Source organism: Giraffa tippelskirchi, chromosome 10, assembly GCF_054371585.1.
Source record: "Giraffa tippelskirchi isolate mGirTip1 chromosome 10, T2T-mGirTip1v1.2.pri, whole genome shotgun sequence".
Classification (NCBI taxonomy): domain Eukaryota; kingdom Metazoa; phylum Chordata; class Mammalia; order Artiodactyla; family Giraffidae; genus Giraffa; species Giraffa tippelskirchi.
In genome coordinates, this window is record NC_137284.1 from 12,991,765 (window position 1) to 13,011,760 (window position 19,996).

General features: G+C 43.3%; 1 protein-coding gene across 9 annotated transcripts in view; it reads right to left on the reverse strand.

The window, feature by feature from the left end:
* APLP2 (amyloid beta precursor like protein 2) overlaps positions 1 to 19,996 on the reverse strand; it is a 64,413-nt gene that overhangs the window by 27,172 nt on the left and 17,245 nt on the right. For all 9 annotated transcript variants that reach the window (XM_081534068.1, XM_081534067.1, XM_081534063.1 and 6 more), the window contains exons 2-3: positions 2,182 to 2,355; positions 1,214 to 1,337 (exon numbers count right to left, since the gene is read on the reverse strand). In XM_081534068.1, coding sequence (XP_081390194.1) covers positions 1,214 to 1,337; positions 2,182 to 2,355 — 298 coding nt within the window. The remainder of the gene's footprint in view (positions 1 to 1,213; positions 1,338 to 2,181; positions 2,356 to 19,996) is intronic.

The following is a 19,996-nucleotide window of genomic DNA, read 5'->3' on the forward strand; positions in this document are numbered from 1 at the left end:
AGATTTGGAAACATGGCTGATTCACTTTGCTGTACAACAGAAACTAACACAATATTGTAAAGCAACTATACTCCAATCAATATTAATTTTAAAATAAATACATCCACAGAACTACAGAGGCTGTCTACTTTTTATTAAACTGTTTATTTTATATTGGGATATAGCTGATTAAAAATGTTGCCATAGTTTCATGTGGACAGCAAAGGGACTCAGCCATACATATACAGGTATCCATTCTCCCCCAACCTCCTCTCCCATCCAGGCTGCCGCAGAACATTGCTGGCTGTCTACGCTTTATACTCTGTGTTAGTCCTATTATGCATCATCAAAAATTGATCATTTTGCCCCATTAAGCTTCTATGACCAAATCTGCCCAAGTCACCCAGGTTACAGATGTGCAAACATAATTCAGGTGTGTCGACAATGAGTGGTCAGGATGAACACACTCACTACGTAAACATTTACAACAAGCCTCCTTCTGGGTGATAAAATGTTATAGTGGTCCCCAAGTTTGCTCTGACTGTTCATACAAATGCATAGAGTCAGGAACACCCTTATCAGCTGAGCCTTCAGAAGGGCAGATGGCATAGGGCCTGGCCAAGGCCGCCCTGACTGTCTACAGCAGCTACAACTCACTCCTTTAGCTCCTGAATGCTAAGCACGGAGTCTGATCTGGCTGCCGATACAGGACTTCAGCAAAATGTGTAGGTGAAGTTAAGGGGACCAGAAGACCACCCCTCAGGCTGCTGCAGTACTACGCAAACTAGAACTGTTAACAGTCGTTGCAGACTCTCGATGTGAATGAAGCTGGCCCAGAAGGCTCATCCTGTGAAGTCAGAGGACACCCACAACGGGAGAGGCAGAGGGAGTGACCAGAAGAGTCACCTATCAACGCTAGAAAGCTGCGAGTGTTCAAAGATCCCTCGATAAATTCCTACAGCCCTTGGCTTCTTAGCAGATGAAGCTATCCCACTGTGAGCTGAGAGAAAATGAAATGTAAGGGACTTCTCTGGCGGCCCAGTGGTTAAAACTCCACCTTCCAATGCAGGGGGACATGGGTTCAATCCCTGGTCGGGGAGATAAGGTTCCACATGCTATGTAACATGGCCAAAAAATAAAAATTAAACATATTTTTAAAGCTTTTTAAAAAAGAAAACATGAGACCGGGGACCCTGATTCCCTGAGTGGTACCCAGAGGCCCCAGGATGCTCACCAAGACACTTGAAGGGGATCACGATGTGGCTCTTGCACTGCTTCTTGTCCCTCCGGCACCAGTTGTCCACACTGACCGGCTGGTTTGCCTCCATCACATTTGTGATCTGTAGCTCTGGATACATCTGCAAGGAACAGGGAACGCGCACGGTAAACGGACTTTGTCCGTAACAGACGCATACTCGCCGGTGACCGAGGGCAAGGGGTCTGTGTGCTCAGCTCCGCCATCGTCCTCTGTAAAGGTGAAGACCCCTCTGCTGCCTGCTTCTAGCTGAACTCCTTCTCAAGTACAGACATTCTGTGACCATTAGCTTTCTTTCGACAGGCAGACTTCGGAGCACTTCTAACACATCTTCAGTTTAAAAGGATCTACAGAAGCAACAAGCGTTCACCCCGAAAGGAGTCTATTAGGTATCGAGTCCACTTACAGGACATGTGTAAATAGCTGAGTTCATGAACTAAAACATCTGAAAGGCAAGTCTATGGAAGTGTCTGTTAATGAAACTATAGAATGATATTCCAGCCCTGAGCCCAAAGGCTAGTTTTGGTAAGAAGTTAAAACATCTCATATCCTTTTCTACATCAAGTGTTGACCTGAAAGGTCTGTTCAATCAGACCTGAGATAATTCCTTATGATACTGGTGGCTCCTGGCTACAACCTACAAGTGCAAAACACAAGCACACACGTGACACTGGGCCTGCTTCATGTCTTCCTGTGACACATGGGAAGCCAAGGCTGCATCTCTATGGCCCTGGTCAAGCTCTTGCAGTATTCCTTCCAGAAAGGCCCAAGAGCTTGCAGCACACCTGGACCAGGCACACATTCAGAACAAAAGCCTGCTGCCTGGTCATTACAAGCTTGGTCTGAGGTCAAAAGAGGAGAATGACAGAGCACCTCTTTCTAAGGTTAATAGGCTCACATGTGACCCAGAAAGAAAAGCATCTTTAAGCTTCAGGCAGCACGCTCACCTCTTGACAGTACTGGAGAACTTCCTCTTTTGTGCCGAAGCAGCTCTGGGTGCCCGCTGGGTCAGGCTCCCACCTCCCAGTCTGGATGTTCACATGCATGTTTAACTTCCCACAGAACATTGCGATCTGAGGCTCGGCGACAGCGAATCCTGTTCCAGCGCTGGCTGCAAGGGCCTATGGAGGGAAAACAATTCCAGGGTCACTCCCAGGAGGCAGGAGCGGAGGCAGCAGGGACAGTACAACTGACCTTTTAAAACTCTTCATTAGCTACTATTTCTTCTTCATAAACAAATCCTTTTCCCAGGAACAAAGCCAGAATAAAAAAAGACCTTTGGACATCTATGGTTGCCAGAAAGGTGGGTGAGAAACGTAACCCCCTCTCCACATCTGGATACTTCTGACCTGGGAACAGACTATCTGCCTGCAGTCCCCTCCAACACAAGCAAATCCACTTCCCAGCCCAGAACACACCAAGCCACGGAGTACAGAATGGCAGAAGTTTCAGGGATTCTACTCAATTCAGTCACACCACAAAATTTTATTGAGCAGCTACTATCTTTGCACAGCAGCATGCTAAATGCTTAACACACAAGGACAAGCCAAAGATTACGTCCCCTGCCCGCAGGGGCTTACAGTCTAGTTCACAGTCGACTCTCACACAGAAAGTGTGATCCCACCCCAGACATCCTGAGGAGGAAGAGAACGCAGAGCTGGAGGAGCCTACGGTACACAACAGGGATGTAACGTAGGCCTGGGTAGCAAGTTGACTGGGGAAGCGTCCCAAAGAGGGACACTGGAACAGCTCTGGGCATCCGTGTGGGGAGTGTCAACTGAGAGACTGTTGAGGGCCTAAGGGAGGGGGGCAGCATGCAGGGTCCAGACTGGACGATCCTTAGACCAAGGAAGGATGGAGTGCTGAGCATTTTAAGTACACACTTAATATTTCCAAATGCAGCTCTGATGCTCTCTGTATGCAGGGGAATGGCTCAGGAGCTGGAGAAGTAACAGTAGCTCAGGTAAGACACCCCCGGGAGATAGGAAAGGCCCGGTGACGACAGCTAGGGGGTGCGATACATGAAAACGGAACACTAAAAGGGATTTCAAGAACAATTTCATCTCGTTAGAAAAAAAAAAAACTCAGCTATTTGTAGCCATTAACAGCTCACAAATTACAGGTGAGAAAAACATTTAGGTATGATGAGGCTCCTGCAGTCTCGTGCACTAGGAAAAAAACACAGGCATCTCTGTGTCTGCAGATATACCAGTATTGACAGCGACATCCACAATAAAGTTTTGTTGTCTCTCCTAATATAAAGGTTCTTTCAAAACAAAAATTAAACATTTTTTTAAAAACATGAAAACTTGAGGGTCGGGTTAGATTATATGATCTATTATGATCCTTCCAAAACGAGCAAAGAGCATTAATATTAAATGGTTTTCCTACTAACAGGAGAAAGCAGATTAGGCTTTTAAAATATACGGAAAATCGTGTTTTCCAGGCAAGTCTCCTTGATCTGTGCTGATGGACTGATTACAGACATGAATGGTCCTTCCAATCAGAAGCCTACGTTAGATTCTGAAACATCACTTTTTCCAGGACCAGTTTACCACCTATGCAAGTTTTGCTTTGCAGCTTATTAAAATTAGCCTGCTTTCCACTAGCATGAGACAAGAAAGCACGAACACTTGCTTGATAGCTGGGGGAAAGCTAATCTGGATCTAAAATGTTGCCAGGATCAATCAGGACTGAGAAACACCTCAATGAGATCCAATGAGAACAGTCAGCAACTTTATTAAGTAGAATAGATCGTTGCCCTACTGTGAGGAATAATCATTTATTAAAGTAGAAGACAGATACTATGCCTTCAGAATAATTGACTGTGAAGCTACATACTGGAGTTAAGTCTTGTCTACTCCAAAGAAAGAAAAAAATATTTAAGGTACCTGTGGAAAGAATGCACAGGTAGTAACCCAACGCAGGGGTCCCCAACCTTAGGGATCTAATGTCTGCTTATCTGAGGTGGAGCTGATGTCATAACAGAAATAAAGTGCACAATAAATGTGCTTGGATCATCTCAAAAGCACCCCCTCACCCCGGTCTCTGGTGCCAAAAAGGTTGGGGACCACTGCCCTAGTGGCATTTGATTCAAATAGGTCATTAAAAGGTATAAAGACACATAAGACAAATGTGCTTAATTCTCACACCGAGCTGGAGATATGCACAAAAATGCCTCTTGTACTGGTCGTTCTTCTTCTGGGAGCCATACTAAGGATCAAGGCTAGTGACCTGGGTTATGATGCGGAGGGAACCGAGCATACAGCACACAAGAGGGTACATACAGAGACAGAGGGGAGCAACCCCCAGGATGCACTCTGCACTGAAACCAGCATTCTCAGCCAATTCCTTCCTTCCAACTCGTCAAAACCTTAGACAGAAATAAACAATCAACGAGTCATGAAATAGTATTTCCTAGTAGCTTAGATGCTCAGTCATGCCTAATTCTTTGTGACCCCATGGACAGTAGTCCGCCAGGCTCCTCTGTCCATGGAATTCTCCAGGCAAGAATACTGGAGTGGGTTGCCTTGCCCTCCTCCAGGGGATCTTTCCAACCCAGTGATCAAACTTGCATCTCTTATGTCTCCTGCACTATATGCAGATTCTTTACTACTGTGCCACCTGGGAAGCCCAGTATTTCCTAAACCTGCTACAAATGAACTACCGTGGTTAAACGTGAAAGATGCTGAGCAACAGTTTCTAAATTCTGGACTAGACTTATGGATATATACAACAACATGGCTAAATCTGAAATCGGATTCGTGGTTATCCATAAAAGAGCTAACGACTGGGAAAAAGGACAAGAATATTTTTGAACAATAAAATTTCTTTTAAGCTTCAGTCTGGTAATAATTGCATGCATATAAACATTTTTCACAACTCAAAAAATGGTATATTCTAATATTAAACAAGTGGAATGCCAGGGTGGGAGCTCAGGGGTGGGATCTCGTCTTTCAGAAGTACAGGGGTAGGAGAGGAAAGCATTTGCCTCTTACATTCCAAAAATGAATATAGGTAAGAAGTAGTGTCAGTTATGTGAGCTCACCCAGGCCACAGAGGGGGCGTGGTCAAGATCATGCAGGCAAACCGCCCAGCACACAGCAGATAATGGTCCATGTGTGGCTGCGGGCTCAAAGACCACAAAGGTTCTGACTGTATGAATGCTCAGTTTACGGGTCAACCACGGAGGTCAGTCCATTGGTGGTAAGCGCACTTGATCTTTGTGTAGAGACCGTCAACAGCATCTTCCCCAAAGAGGATCTCAAACAGCCAAGGGTAAAGCAGCAGGAAGCAGCAGCCACAGCTCCTCACATCAGCCACCACCAAGGAAAAGGAGAGCAACTGGAATCGGTCCAGACAGCTCATATGCTGCCGTGATTCACTTCTGAGTTCAGAAAGATTAATCCTTGAGGTCATCAGAGACTCTCAAGAAGGTATCGTTTGGAATGTAAAAAGCCTCTGCGGACCACGTCCAGGAATCAACTAATCAAACATACCCTAAGCTTACCTAGAGTACAACAGGATTTTTTTTGTTTATTTTTCCTGTAATGCTTGTGCTTCTTTCCTTTGAAAATGCTCTTATTTAATGTGCTCTCCATTTTCTGAAGCACACACTGTGCTTTGATCCATTACATCAACATATAAATCAATCTGCTTCTTAAATCTAACATGTTACAAATGGGATTTTGCTGCCAAGTCAGCACTTCTGACATCCTGTGAACCTGGAATCCTCCACCAGAGAAAATGAATGCCCCGTGCCAGGGCGCTGCGGCTGGCCCTTGATCTGTGCACGCTGCAGCGCTTTCAAGGCTTTGAGTACAAATTGCATCAACTGCTTTCCTAGCCCAGCACTTCCACTTTACTTAATAATTCATTCTTAATAAGAAATCCCATTCTATTAATTTGGCTCAGGAAAAAGAGTTTAGCTACCTGAGGATGGAAATTCAACTTGGTTAAAAGTGCTTTTAGTCACTTGGTTGAAAACCTGAAATGGCTTAAAGCAACAAATAAATAGGAACAAACAGAAATCTCGTCTTAACGCTGATCAGGGTCTTTAGTCATCACACCAGGAGAAGGATCTCCTGGGCCCACCTCAGCCCCACCTCCCTTCACAAAGCTGCTCCCCATCCAAAGCAAACAGGTAATCCATAACTTCCTCACTAAAGCTACTGCCCCAGGATCTGATTTGGCTCCAGGCTCTGTTGAGTGCCTGCCATGGAGGGAGCATCCTTCAGAGAGGAGGGCTTTATCTCGTTCCTGAGGGAGTCTGTTTCCTGGCACAGGAAGTGCTCCCGTGGTCTGGTCCAGGGCCACATGGCTTCAGCTCCCATCATAGCACTGAATGAGCAGAGCCTACTTACCATTGCATAGGAGTGACATCGAGACAGACTCTTACTCAAAGACTCTCCTTTTTAAAAAATGAAGTCAGTAAATGACAATATACTCATGGATATGAGGATTCTGTATTCATTTCTGTCTGCTCAGGTTCTGAATGGCACTTCACGATTCCTAAATTAAAATGACTTAAGTCTGTGTCCACACACCTGCAGCTAAGATTTACTTAATCGAGCAAAGTTTAACAAAATCCATAGATTCAAGGTTATTGCCCCAATATATTAACTACAAAAGGGAAGACAAATGACTTCACAAGTGGAGACACTGCTGCGTCTCCAGCAATAATTCACGTTAAGAGGACAGATGAGCAAAGACGCACTGATGGCTGTCCCGGACTGGAGGCTACGGACAAAAAAAAAACAGATGCAACGTGGGAGCCCAGACAGCATCCTAGAACAGGAAAAGGACACTGAAGGAAACCTGGAGCCAGATGTGAACAAGGCCTGTGAGTCAGTTAACAGCACTGTACCAGTGTCCACCTCCCAGCTTTGATAACCGCACGAGGGTTATGTCAGATGTTAACACGAAGAGAAGCACAGTGTTAACGTATGGGGGAACCCTCTAGTATTTCTACAACTTTTAAAATACTCTAAAATTAGTTCAAAATAAAACAGCTTTGATTTTTTAAACCCGTTCCTCACTTGCCTGAGTGTGACTGTGACTGCCTGGTTTCAATCTGTCAAAAGGAAATGAAATATTTTGGCAGGACAACTAGCAAGTACCATCAAGCAGGCCCAGCACCTGAAAAACTGTTTATTCTGAACACATCATAATGGAGTAAAACCCCATGTGTATATAGATTATATCTGCTTTCTCTCCAGTGAGGGGACTACTACAATCCTGCCCAAAACCTAATGTGTAAGAGACCCCAGTTCTGTTACTGTCCAAAGGGTGACTGTAGTCTGATGCCCCAATTGCATCTTCCTCCGCAAGAGTGAAGCTTTCAATTGAAAAAAGCTCCAGGGACTTCCCTGGGGGGTCCAGTGGTTAAGAATCTGCCTTGCAATTCAGGGGACACAGCTTTGATCCCGGGTCTGGGAACTGGGATCCTACAAGAAATGGGACAACTAAGCCCACGCACCACAACTATTGAGCCGGCCCTCTGGAGCCCGCACGCTGCAACTGGAGAGTAGCCTCTGCTCGCCGCAACTAGAGAAAGTCCGAGCGCAGCCACCAAGAGCCTGTGTCCCGCGACATAAAGCCAGTGGGGCCAAAAATTAACAAATAAAAGTAAAAAAGCTCCAGGCTTCAAATATTTTAACCTACTATTTGATAAAATAGCAGGATTCTTGTTAAGCATTTTCCAGCTTTGGAAGCAAACAGAGAAGCCTGCGCTTAAAAGGGAGTTTACATTACACCAGCTAAAAATCCTTCGTCTCCCTTTTCTTTTTTCTTAACATTTGGACTTAATTCTAATTAGAGACTGGTGAATTAGGTTAGGCAGAAGAACTCTAAATGTAAAAGGCCATTTTTCTTCCACTGACATATGCCAGCTGTCAGGTATCAAATTCGTAGGCAGTAATTCATACAAATGATCCTGCTTTTATTAGAGCTCTAAATATTCAAGTATAAACGAGGTATCAATTCCAAGACTGAAAGCAGTTTAGAGTGTTTCCAGGGCTTTTGACAGGAACGTGGTGGTCTGTCCATCTGGGCTACACCGGAAAGGATGCAAGCATAAGGTTTAAGAGCGGTCTGTCTTTAAGTGTTTCAGAAGATGAGAGCTAAGAGTCTTTTATAAAGTTACTGAAATACAGAAAACACTTTCATATATTAAAAAAAAGCAGAACAGTGTTTATGGATCTAGAATCCTCAAATGAACAAATTCTCTACAGGTTCCTGTGTTTCTTTCCAATTGCCCATAATAAAATAGGAATTCTACAAAACTGACATCCTCAGGTACAGAGGTCCTAGGGACAATGGCTTTTCCAACCATCATCTCCTGACCCCAGAGCAATTGCATGATGTGATGGCTAAGAGCACTGGCTGTACGGGGCAGACAAAGTGTGACTGAGTTCTTGCCCCACCACTGACGAGCTGTGACACATTTGGGAGGTTACCTAAGTAACCTCCTGGACCCCAGTCTCCTGTCTGTAAAATGAGAACAATAGTAACTAGACACCACAGTGATGTGTTGAGGTTTAACGAGTTTCACACACATAAAGTGCTTGAAATAGTGCTTGTTACATAGGAGTTCTTCAAGTGTTGGTGGCTAATATCATCAGGCTTTAAACTTCTTTATCTGTAAAACAGGGCTACTGACACACTACTCCTTTCAGGCCTGTTGTGGGATTAAATTAAGAGAATCCACGTAAGCACTAAGCAAAACTCCTGAGTCAAACGTCAGCACTGTTATCATCGGCTGGCTCTTGAAGGCATCATTCTCTCAGGCTACAAAACAGGGTCATGTGCCACGTGACCAGTCACGTCCCCACAAATCCATGAAACGGGGTGAAGATGGCACCTTCCTTCTCTACCTTTGAAATCTGGATGCACCAGAGTGGGCTGCATCCACACTCCATGTTTTATTTTGAGGGAATTCAGTCATCAAAAGTTCACATGACAATTCAGTACCAGGCTACCATATAAAGAGAGAAGCACCGGGGTTGCTGGCTTCCCGGTTCTGGTTTTGCCTCCACTGAAGTGAGGTCAAGATGAATCTGTGTTTCCTATCAAAAGGACACTATGTTGTTTCCCTAAATCTTGAGGGCTGTTCTCTTGACTTAACTGGCTAAGTAGTCTTGTGGAGGTTATTTCTCTCCTGACCCCAGTTATCCCTTTCGGGCGATGTAAATAGAGCATTACCCAAATGTTAAGGTGTTTCAATAAATGACACCCATGGTATTAGCTCTGGCTCCCATTACAGCAGACATAAGTCCACGCTCCTGTAACTCTTGACACATTAGACACACAGCTTGCAAAAGAGAGCTTCCTCACTGCATAAAAATCTGCTCAATTCCCAAGCACAGCAATGACCTGTCGTGTTTTGAAGGTTGTGACCTGCAGAGGTCAGAAAGCTCGGATGGTGGAGTGTGAATAGTAACATCAGACGATCTCCATGGTGTGAACTTGGCCTTCCCGTTGGCAATCACTGGCCAGTATCACCCAGGCAGCAACCAAGGGCCTGAGAAACAAACAGCCCAGGCGGGCTTGGCAGGGGTGGGGGAATAGGCGTGTTTCCTAAACCTTAAAAGACTGAAATGATTTCAAGTTAACAACACCAAGAAGTACAAAGATTAAATATTATTCATTAAATATATTCACTCCAAATCATTCTTACGGCCTCACAGATGACAGAAACAATACAAACGATGGAGCATTTTCTGTGGCATAGGAGAGCACAAACCTGGCAATATTCTCAGAAATTATAAGCATACTTCTAACTGATCTGATGCTCTCTAGCATTTTAAATGCATCAGGTCAATCATTAAAAATTAGGTAATTTGGAGGCATATTTCGAGTATTTTATATACTTGAAACACAATAAATCACAGCTCTTTTAACAAATTCTATTCTTCAGATAGACTTATTTCACTAAAATAAATACTTAGTGATTTTACCAGGGTTACAATGGGTAACTATCCAACATGTCAGCTCTGGTTGCAACACTCTGATATCAAGATGTTCTAACCACAAACGTGATCGGTCAATGTCAGATACTGGAATTGATTTCACTGGAATCTTTTTTCCTTTAAGTATCTGGGAAAAGATAAAACGAACCCATGCAGCTGCAAACATCCCCACGCAAATATTCAGGACAGTTTTTCCTGGTGTTTGAAAGCAGGGGGTTCACAAACACTTGCCGGAGGCTGCTGCAGTCTGTAACAGGGTCCTCATGCAAGTAAGAGAAGCCTGGCGAGCAGGTGAACACGTGGATGCAGACGATGCCAGCTGCTAACTGCCCTACTTGAGAAGTGACTGTTCTGAGTTCTAAGGCACTCTTCTTTCTACCTTCTGTTTTAAAACATTTTTCATAGGATGACAGCAGTAGGAAATGGGTAGTCTGTTTTTAAAAACATATTCCTTCCATAATATTAAGAACTGACAACCTTACCAAAAATTTTTTTCTTAGATTTACCATCCCATGAAAAACAAAGCATTAGCTCTTTATTTCTAAGGTTCTGTGATGCTGAATGGAAAGGGCAGAAATTCTTCACAAATAGAAAATAAGACAATTTGCCAGGATGACTTGCACAAGGCAGGGAGAGGAAACGCATGTTTGAAAATACAAAAAATGCCAATTTCCATGTGCAATTCTGTGAAACATGTCACTGTTTACTAGGTCAAGCAACAACCACACACCAATCTTCATATAACAAATCACTATAACTTCTAAAGTCCATTAAAACAGCTGAGAAAATAACACAAATATGAGAGAGATCCGCCCTCTCCAAGTTCAAAGCAAGTCAGAAAGCCATCTCCTCTATGATTTATGTAGCATTATCAGCTCACACCAGGTCTGCCTGCAGACAGTAATTCTTCCTGTCTGGGACCCATGCCCATGAGCACTATTGTAATTATCAGAAATTTAAAAAAATAAAGTAATAAAGCGAGTATCAGCGGCTAGTCAGTATGTTCACTGCTTGCTGTCTCTGCCATTAATTAGCCTTCCTGGGTGCCAGCCACCTAACCACTAAATAAATGCAGGAAGGAGAGCAGGAAAAGCTACACGAGTAAAAAGAATAAATAAACAGGGTATCAACATCTGTGTGAATGCTCCCCACCAGGAAAAGCACAAAAGCACTCGTGTTCCAGTGGTCAGGTGGGCCCTGGGGACACTGTGCCCACACTGCCCTCTGCAACCCACTCCACCCGTAGCATCTGAACCATCTCCAGGCAGAACACAGCACACACTCTCATGTTCCCAGAGATTCCATCTCTTGATGACCCCGGCTATCTGCCCCCTCCTCCCTCCATCACCCCACCAGGCACTGGGTGCCATCCTTCTGGGCACAGGCCAGGATCTCTCCTGCCTCAAGGCACCTAGAACTCACATCTCACCTTTCAGGACCCAGTTCAAATGTGCCTCCTTCTGGGGGCCCTTCCCAAGGACAGGCCCCAACCTGTTGGTTGTTTTATTTTCTCATCAAGCAATTCAAAACCACCCTCCAATAGAATGCAGGTTCCTGGGGGCAAGAAGGGGGGCTTTCCAGGTGCTCTAACTGCATTTGCAAACAGCACCTAGAACCTAGTAGGTAATCATTGACACCCAAGGAGATGACTGTCTGATTCTAAAACTTGTGCTCTTGTTTTTTTTCCCCAAGACATTTAGTTAAACTAATAAGAATTAGCAGATACCGCTCAGAGGCAATTTCTAAATGATGAACACTGTGCTGGTCTTCACATCAGTACATATATAATGAATGAACAAGTTAAATGAAAAAAAATGAAACCCAGGCAGTGTGACAAGGCTCCATTTTTAAAATTTTATTGTCATGTGAGTCCAGCTGCCTAGCCCAAAAAGCCACCACCACCCGGCTCCTAGTGGAGTCCTCCACCCTAAGGCGGGTCCTCCCCGGGGGCGCCCCTGGCAGCCCTTTCTCCCACTATTTGCCGCCTTGATTCTAAATGACAAGTGTACATCTGCACCTTTTCAATCCAAACATTCTCCATCAACTTTCTATTAAAAAAGACTGAATTCAAACGACCAGACCCTCTGTTCACCCACCCTCTTCCCTGTGCCCTGTTGGTTAAATCAATCTCCTGTTTACACGATTATAACGTAAGAAGGTGCTATGGTTACAGCTCCTTCCTTAGGCATCTACCCCCCTCAGTCTCAGCAAGACCATCTCTTCCTTTACTTCCCTGTACCGATGGCTGGTGGGCTTCCCTGGTGGCCCAGCAATAAAGAACCCGCCTGCCAATGCAGGAGATGCAGGAGGCACGGGTTCAATGCCTGGGTCAGGAAGATCCCCTGGAGGAGGGCATGGCTACCCATTCCAGTCTTCTTGCCTGGGGAATCCCATGGATAGAGGAGCCTGACGGGCTACAGTCCACAGGGTTGCAGAGTCAGACACGACAGTGTGTACGCACCGATGGCTGGCACTCACTGTCAGGAAGATATGCAGAGAAGATCAGAGGAAGACAGCACACTGTCCTCCCGCTTCCCAACTGGGCGGATGACTCTCCAGGAGAGACCCAACACAGCCACCTCTCCTGGGGCTCCGATCACAACCATCCTGAAAACTCCTCCCTTCTCTCCTGTTCCCCACCCAGTCCTCTCTCCTTCTTGACTGACCACCTGTGTCAGCGGCTCACAGCTTCCCATGGGGTCCTGGGAAAAGGTGTGTGGTTGCTGAGTTTCAAACATGATGGGTCTCAAAATCAGCTTTTATTTTACGCACACACTTTGTTGGCCATTTGGACAAGCTCTAAATTGTAACGACCCAACTTTCCCTCAGAATTTAATGGGTGGAACTACTGTCTTCTAGCTTCCAGCATTGCTGCTCGTACCTCTAGCCAGTTTGATCCCTAGTTTGCTGTGCAGGTTTGGTTTTTCCTACATGGAAGTAAAATTTTACCAATCTCTGGTATCCTGAAATTTGACTGTAACAAGCCTTGGTCTGGTTTTTGTCACTCACCTGCCTGACCTTTCAGTGGGGTCACATCAGTGTGAAACACTCAATCCTGGGTTTATTCTCTCCTTCTGAAATTCTCATCAGGTTCATCTTACCTTTATCTTTTCTAGTTTTTGTTCCTTCTTTCATAAAGATTTCTAACCAGATTTTTAAATGTCTGATATCACATTTCTAATAACTAACAACTCTTCCTTTCTCTCTGAAAGTTTTTGTTGTTGTTGTTGCAAAACTATTTCACAGAGCCAATACCCTCTCCTTTCTGAGATAAGCATCAAGAGTCTTCTGAAGTTATGTGTCTGTTCCCTGCGCGGTCTTCAAATTGCTTTCTCCCATCATTTTGGCTCTGGTTCATGGTGTTCCTGAAGTAGCTGTGACCCTAAATCATCTAACTCAGTATTAAACAAGGGGACACCGCAAAGCTGGCTGGATATCTTCAGCACATGGAAAGAAGTTGTCCAGAGAGGAATTCTACAGCTCCCCAACTTGGGCCCCGAGTCTGGCTGTCGTGGGTCCGGTTGGCCTGACTTTCCCCTCTCAGTGCCTTGTGCTCTGCTGGGCCTGGGGTCCCAGAGTAACCTGTGGTCTTCTCCTGGAGTGCAGAGTAGGGGTGGTATTCAGGGACTAATTACTCATAATGGCAACCCACTCCAGTATTCTTGTCTGGAGAGTCCCATGGACAGAGGAGCCTGTTGGGCTACAGTCCATGGGCTTGCAAAGAGTCAGACACAACTGAGTAAGTGAGCATACACACACACAGATATACGGAATTAAACAAAATGTATTGTCAAAGCTCATTTCACCTATTTTTGCTTTAAAAAAATGTCAACTGGAAAAAGTTACATTTCATGTGAGGCTTGCCTTTCTTTCTAGTGACAGGGCTGTGTTAAGTGTTCGGCTAACAGTGTGCTAGGAATGACTTTTTTTCATTCACCTGTAGACTCCGTTTAACTGCATTTTCCTTTCTTCCATTATGAAGGAAGTTTCTGGCCATTACAAGAATGGGGTGCTTGGACAGCTAAGTAGGTGAGAGCCACAAAGTTTCTCTGAAGAGGCCAGGCTAGACAAGTGGTTACAAGTAAAATAACCAACAGGAATTAAGACACGAAAAAGGACCTTGAGACATTTCTTCCTAAAGGGGGGATTTGGTGTAAGTTATGTAAGTGGGTGAAGCAGGGCCAGGAGCCAACGCTCTTATTTTATCCAACTGCTGGAGGGTGGGGGAGGGGAGGATGATTCGCCTCCATCTCCCAGCTCTTTAGATCTGCAAACAGTAAAAGAAGCCTGATTGAGACATTAACAAAACTAGACTAGACAAAACAGAAACAAACAAAAAACCCCACTCTCCTAGGCTTCTGACAACCACAGAATCAAATGTACGGAGCTGACATCACCCAGGAGTTGATTCAATTATTTGTTTTGAGTCAACACACAGTTCCAACAACCTTAGAAGAACAGGCTCCAGAGGAAACAAAATGAAAGAGTCACAAGTTCTCACCCACACGGAGGCTTGGCTGGTAAGGAAGACATCATGTAAATAGAATAATCCTAATAGACAAGGAAAGAGTCGCAAACTCCGTCACAAAGGAGATCCCCAGCTTACTGTCCAACTGGTTCCTAAATGGCAGTTAAAAGTGAAGCCACAGTAAAAGGTACATGACAGGACCCCTATTTTATGCAGGTATATTATAAATTGGGAGTCTATTCCTGACCAAATATGAAAATAAAGAGAAACAAGGACAGACACGAGTGTTGTTATAAACCTAAGTATCTTGATTGTAAAAGTTCTTTTGGAGTTCTTTATCTTTTATGGGATGGAGTGGCCGAGGCTTCTTAAAATATTTAAACCTAGTGAAGAACAGAGAAGATGGCATCTCTTTCCCTTGAAAACGTCCCTGGGGCAGGCATGAGCATCCTCTGTCACTCTGACAACCGTACTACCTCCTTTCAGTCTATATGCTTGGACGGTTCTCACTGCTGGTTCAATGCAAGTGAATGCCTCAATCACGTCCAGGAGGGATGCAGGCGTCTTCCCCAAGATGTGTTCAGTCATCTTTTACTCCCAATCTCAACTAACTTTTCTACAAACCTCCGTGATGTCTCCATGCCAGTGTTTATAACCTTCCCCTGAGCATTAACTTTCGTAAAAATCCATCTAATCATTTTTTTTTCCTGGAGCAATTAAACCATCCTTTCCTTGTGCTAAAAGCTCCATCCACTGATGATTTACAGACACTGCCCAATCAAGCTTAATCAATTACTCTGTATAACACGCCTTTTTAATTTAAATTCAGACACTCCACAAAAGTAACTGAATAAAAGGCAGATGAGAGCATGGCAACTATCAGCAAACTCCAACTACATTTTGAATGAAAAAAACAACCACCACCTTGCTAAATCATTTTATGCATTTCCAAACAATTAAAAAGTACCAAATAGTCAGGAAGCAACAGTTAGAACTGGACATGGAACAACAGACTGGTTCCAAATAGGAAAAGGAGTACATCAAGGCTGTTATATTGTCACCCTGCTTATTTAACTTATATGCAGATACATAATGAGAAATGCTGGGCTGGAGGAGGCACAAGCTGGAATCGAGATTGCCGGGAGAAATATCAATAACCTCAGATATGCAGATGACACCACCCTTATGGTAGAAAGTGAAGAGGAACTAAAGAGCCTCTTGATGAAAGTGAAACTGGAGAGTGAAAAAGTTGGCTTAAAGCTCAACATGCAGAAAACTAAGATCATGGCATCCAGTCCCATCAGTTCATGGCAAATACATGGGAAACAGTGGAAACAGTGGCTGACTTTATTTTTTGGGGCTCCAAAATCACTGCAGATGGTGATTGCAGCCATGAAATTAAAAGACGCTTACTCCTTGGAAGGGAAGTTATGACTAATCTAGACAGCATATTAAAAAGCAGAGACATTACTTTGCCAGCAAAGGTCCGTCTAGTCCAGGCTATGGTTTTCCCAGTGGTCATGTATGGATGTGAGAGATGGACGTTGAAGAAAGCTGAGCACCGAAGAATTGATGCTTTTGAACTGTGGTATTGGAGAAGACTCTTGAGAGTCTCTTGGACTGCAAGGAGATTAAACCAGTCCATCCTAAAGGAGATCAGTCCTGGGTGTTCACTGGAAAGACTGATGTTGAAGCTGAAGCTCCAATACTTTGGCTATCTGATGCGAAGAACTGACTCATTTGAAAAGACCCTGATGCTGGGAAAGATTGAAGGCGGGAGGAGAAGGGTATGACAGAGGATGAGATGGTTGGATGGCATCACCGACTCAATGGACATGGATTTGGGTAGACTCTGGGAGTTGGTGATGGACAGGGAGGACTGGCATGCTGCGGTTCATGGGGTGGCAAAGACTCGGACATGAACGACTGAGCGACTGAACTGAACTGAAAGTCTTTATTTTTTTATTTTAATATATCTTTAAAAGCCACAACCATATCTATATGTATCTATATGCCTATATACACATATGTGTATTTACACACATACAAATTAAACAATTCTTAAAAATTCACCCAATGAGAACTGACATAGCTTGGGTGCATCAACAATCAAACCACTTTATAAAAAAACTAACTCTACTAAAAGTAAAGAGTTTACATGTCCTTAGTAATAGTTAGACCAGACTCCAAATGACAGCAACTCAAGCAATGAAGGAAGTAAATTATTTCTTCCAACAAACATAGTGTTCTTTACTAAAGAAAAGGTCTCTTAGGTATTCAAGCACTGGGGGAAAATAAAGTATTTAAGAACTGAAGTAATTTTCAACAGATACGAAAATATGTACAGAACACACACTGTCTAAAAAAAAAAATCCCTTATTTTTTTCTTCTAAATAGTCTTACAGTCATCAGAACTAGTTCACCTCGAAACCTTTAAAAACCGGCAGGCCAGCAGCTATTTGCTAACTTAGTGCGTGAGTGACCCAACGAGTGTCCAACTCTTTGCAAGCCCAAGAACCGTAGCCTGCCACACTCCTCTGTCCATGGGATTCTCCAGGCAAGAATACTGGAGTGGGTTGCCATGCCCTCCTCCAGGGGATCTTCCTGACCCAGGGATTGAACCGGTGTCTTTTATGTTTCCTGCATTGGCTGTTGGTTCTTTACTACTAGCACCACCTGGGAAGCCCCTTGGCAACTTAGTACCCAAGTCCAATTTGGGCAATCCATGTTGGCTACCAGAATGATTTTCCTTCACCTTCCTCGGGAACAGCTACTAAGTAGTTCAATGGGAGAATTTTCACAACGCATTTCTAACGCTTGATGCTAGGATGAAAACAAGTGTTCCTCTTAGGTTAAAGTGAATTCTTTGGCCTTAGGAAAAAAAACTGGTTTCAGATATTTCCAAACATACGTAAGACTAAGAGTAACCCACATAACATCACAGAGCCACACCTTAGTCTCAGTAATATTTAACATGATAATATTTTACTTGGCCAGCAATGAACTTTACCTACGCTGGTACAAAATGATGTAATCGAGGTCCTGTATTTCTTCCAAACATTTTGTCCCATACAACTCTAAAATGTTCCAAACAGTGATGTGATATCCAAAAGAAATTCATCTTCACAAATTACCAAGGAAAAAGGACTCTAGAAGTGGTACAGCTATAACATTACCTTAATATTTACTGCAACAAACATCGCTACCACGAATTGACATAGAGTCTCAGAGTCTAGAGCTTTTCGGAGACAAACACAGAAGCTGCTCGCCTGATATCAGAGCTCTGTGGGGATGTTTCAGGGGGGATCCATTTGTCCAGTAGGAACTGGCACTGGGCTTACAATGTGCCTGAACCCCTACCAGCCAGTGACAAGTTTGCTTCTTGACCCACACACACACACAAAACCACATGTAATGGCTCAGCCTGGTTGGGAGTTTATCAGCTTTGAGTCCGTGCTTTGCATTTAATCCTTTAAAATCGATACTTAAAACATTTCAATCCAATTTTAATCTGTCCTGACTACTATTTCCACTGTTTAAAAACAACACTAACAACACTCAGTCTCAATGACTTGCATCAATTCACAAGATTAATCTTTCAAAATACTAGCCCAGTAGGATATTTTATTAATGTAGTCCCAAGAATCTAATCAAGCCTCAAGTAATCATTTTATTTAAAGAGCTGCTATGAGAGAGAGAGGGAAAAAAGACTTGCTGAAAAGAAAAACATTCATAGAGCATTAAGAGGAAGTCTTCTTCAAAGGGGCATGGGGCAGGGCAGTGGCGAATTGGCTGGTTTGCCAGCCAATCAGGGAAGATTCTGCTATGAAACGTGGTTTGCAATTCACTTGAAAATGAGTACCACATAGTTATTGCAAGAGGTGGTTTCAAGCCAACTTTCTCCACTTTTCACCAAGGGTTGAAAACTGTGCTTCTGAATGACAGAGAGCAGATGGGGGTGTAAGACAAAATGATAACCCACACCCAGCCTCTGGTGGGGAGACCAGAGGCTCTTACAGATAAAGGGGGCCTGCTGCTGCTGGATTTCCAATTTCTTCAAACACTGGAAAGGAATGTTTAAGACAAAAGTCCACCGTATTTGGAAATGGTGATGTTTAATTTGAACGTAAAATACAGTGATGCCCAAGACAGCGAGAGACAAATAAAACTTGGAGTTTGAGTAGGTCCTATTTTATCTACAAGCATCAAGTGTTCATTCTCTATGGGAGGGAATGTACTGGGAGGCTTCATAAGAGGCGCCGCAGTTAATCTGTAAAGCGTACAATTCATCAAACAGCTAACATCCAGAAGTCATAGTATAAACTAAAATTAATTATATTCTGTCAATTATAATAAATTTGATGTTAATAATCTACCTTAAAGACCCTTGGCACCTGAGGATTGGAAGACTTAATATTATTAAGATGACAATATTACTCAAAGCAACCTATTAATTCAATGCAATCCCCATAAACATCTCATCAGCATATTTTGCAGAGGAAAAAAACTTCTAAAATTCATATGGAACCACACAATCCTGAAAAAGACTCTCACTTCCTGACTTCACAACAAAGCAACAGTAAATAAAACTATGTGGTACTGGCATAAAACAACAGATGTACAGAATAGAGAGCTCAGAAATAAACTCTTGAATATATAGTCAAATGACTTTTTACAAGGGTGCCAAGACCATTCAACAGAGAAAGTCTTTTCAACAAATACTGCCGGGAAAACTGGATAGTCACCTGCAAAAGAATGAAGCTGGGCTCTTATCTTAAGTCGTATATAAAAATTAACTCAAAATGGATAAAAGATCTAAACATAAGGGCTAAAGATAAAACTCTTAGAAGAAAATATAAGGAAAAACTTTCACAACTTTGATTTGGCAATGATTTCAATTACATATGATAACAAAAGTACAGTAAATACAAGAAAAAATAGCTAAACCACACTACAAAAAAAAAAAAAAAAAAAAAAACCTTGTTTTAAAATCACAGATCTGGTAAGGGATTGATAGCCAGAAAATACTGTGAGCTCCTACAACTCAACAACCACCATCACAAAAACCCAATTCAAAAATGAGTAAAAGAGTTGAATAGAAATTTTTCCAAAGAAGATGCAAACGGCCAACAAGAAAAGGCTTTCAATATCGCTAATCATTAGGGAAATACAAATTAAAACCACAGTAAGATACCACTTCACACCCACATTAAGATGGCTTAATATTAAAAAAAAAAGGCAACAAGTGTTGGCCAAGATGTAGAGAAACTGGAACCCTTGTCACTGATGGTGGGAATGTAAAATGGAGCAGCGTTTCTCAAGAAG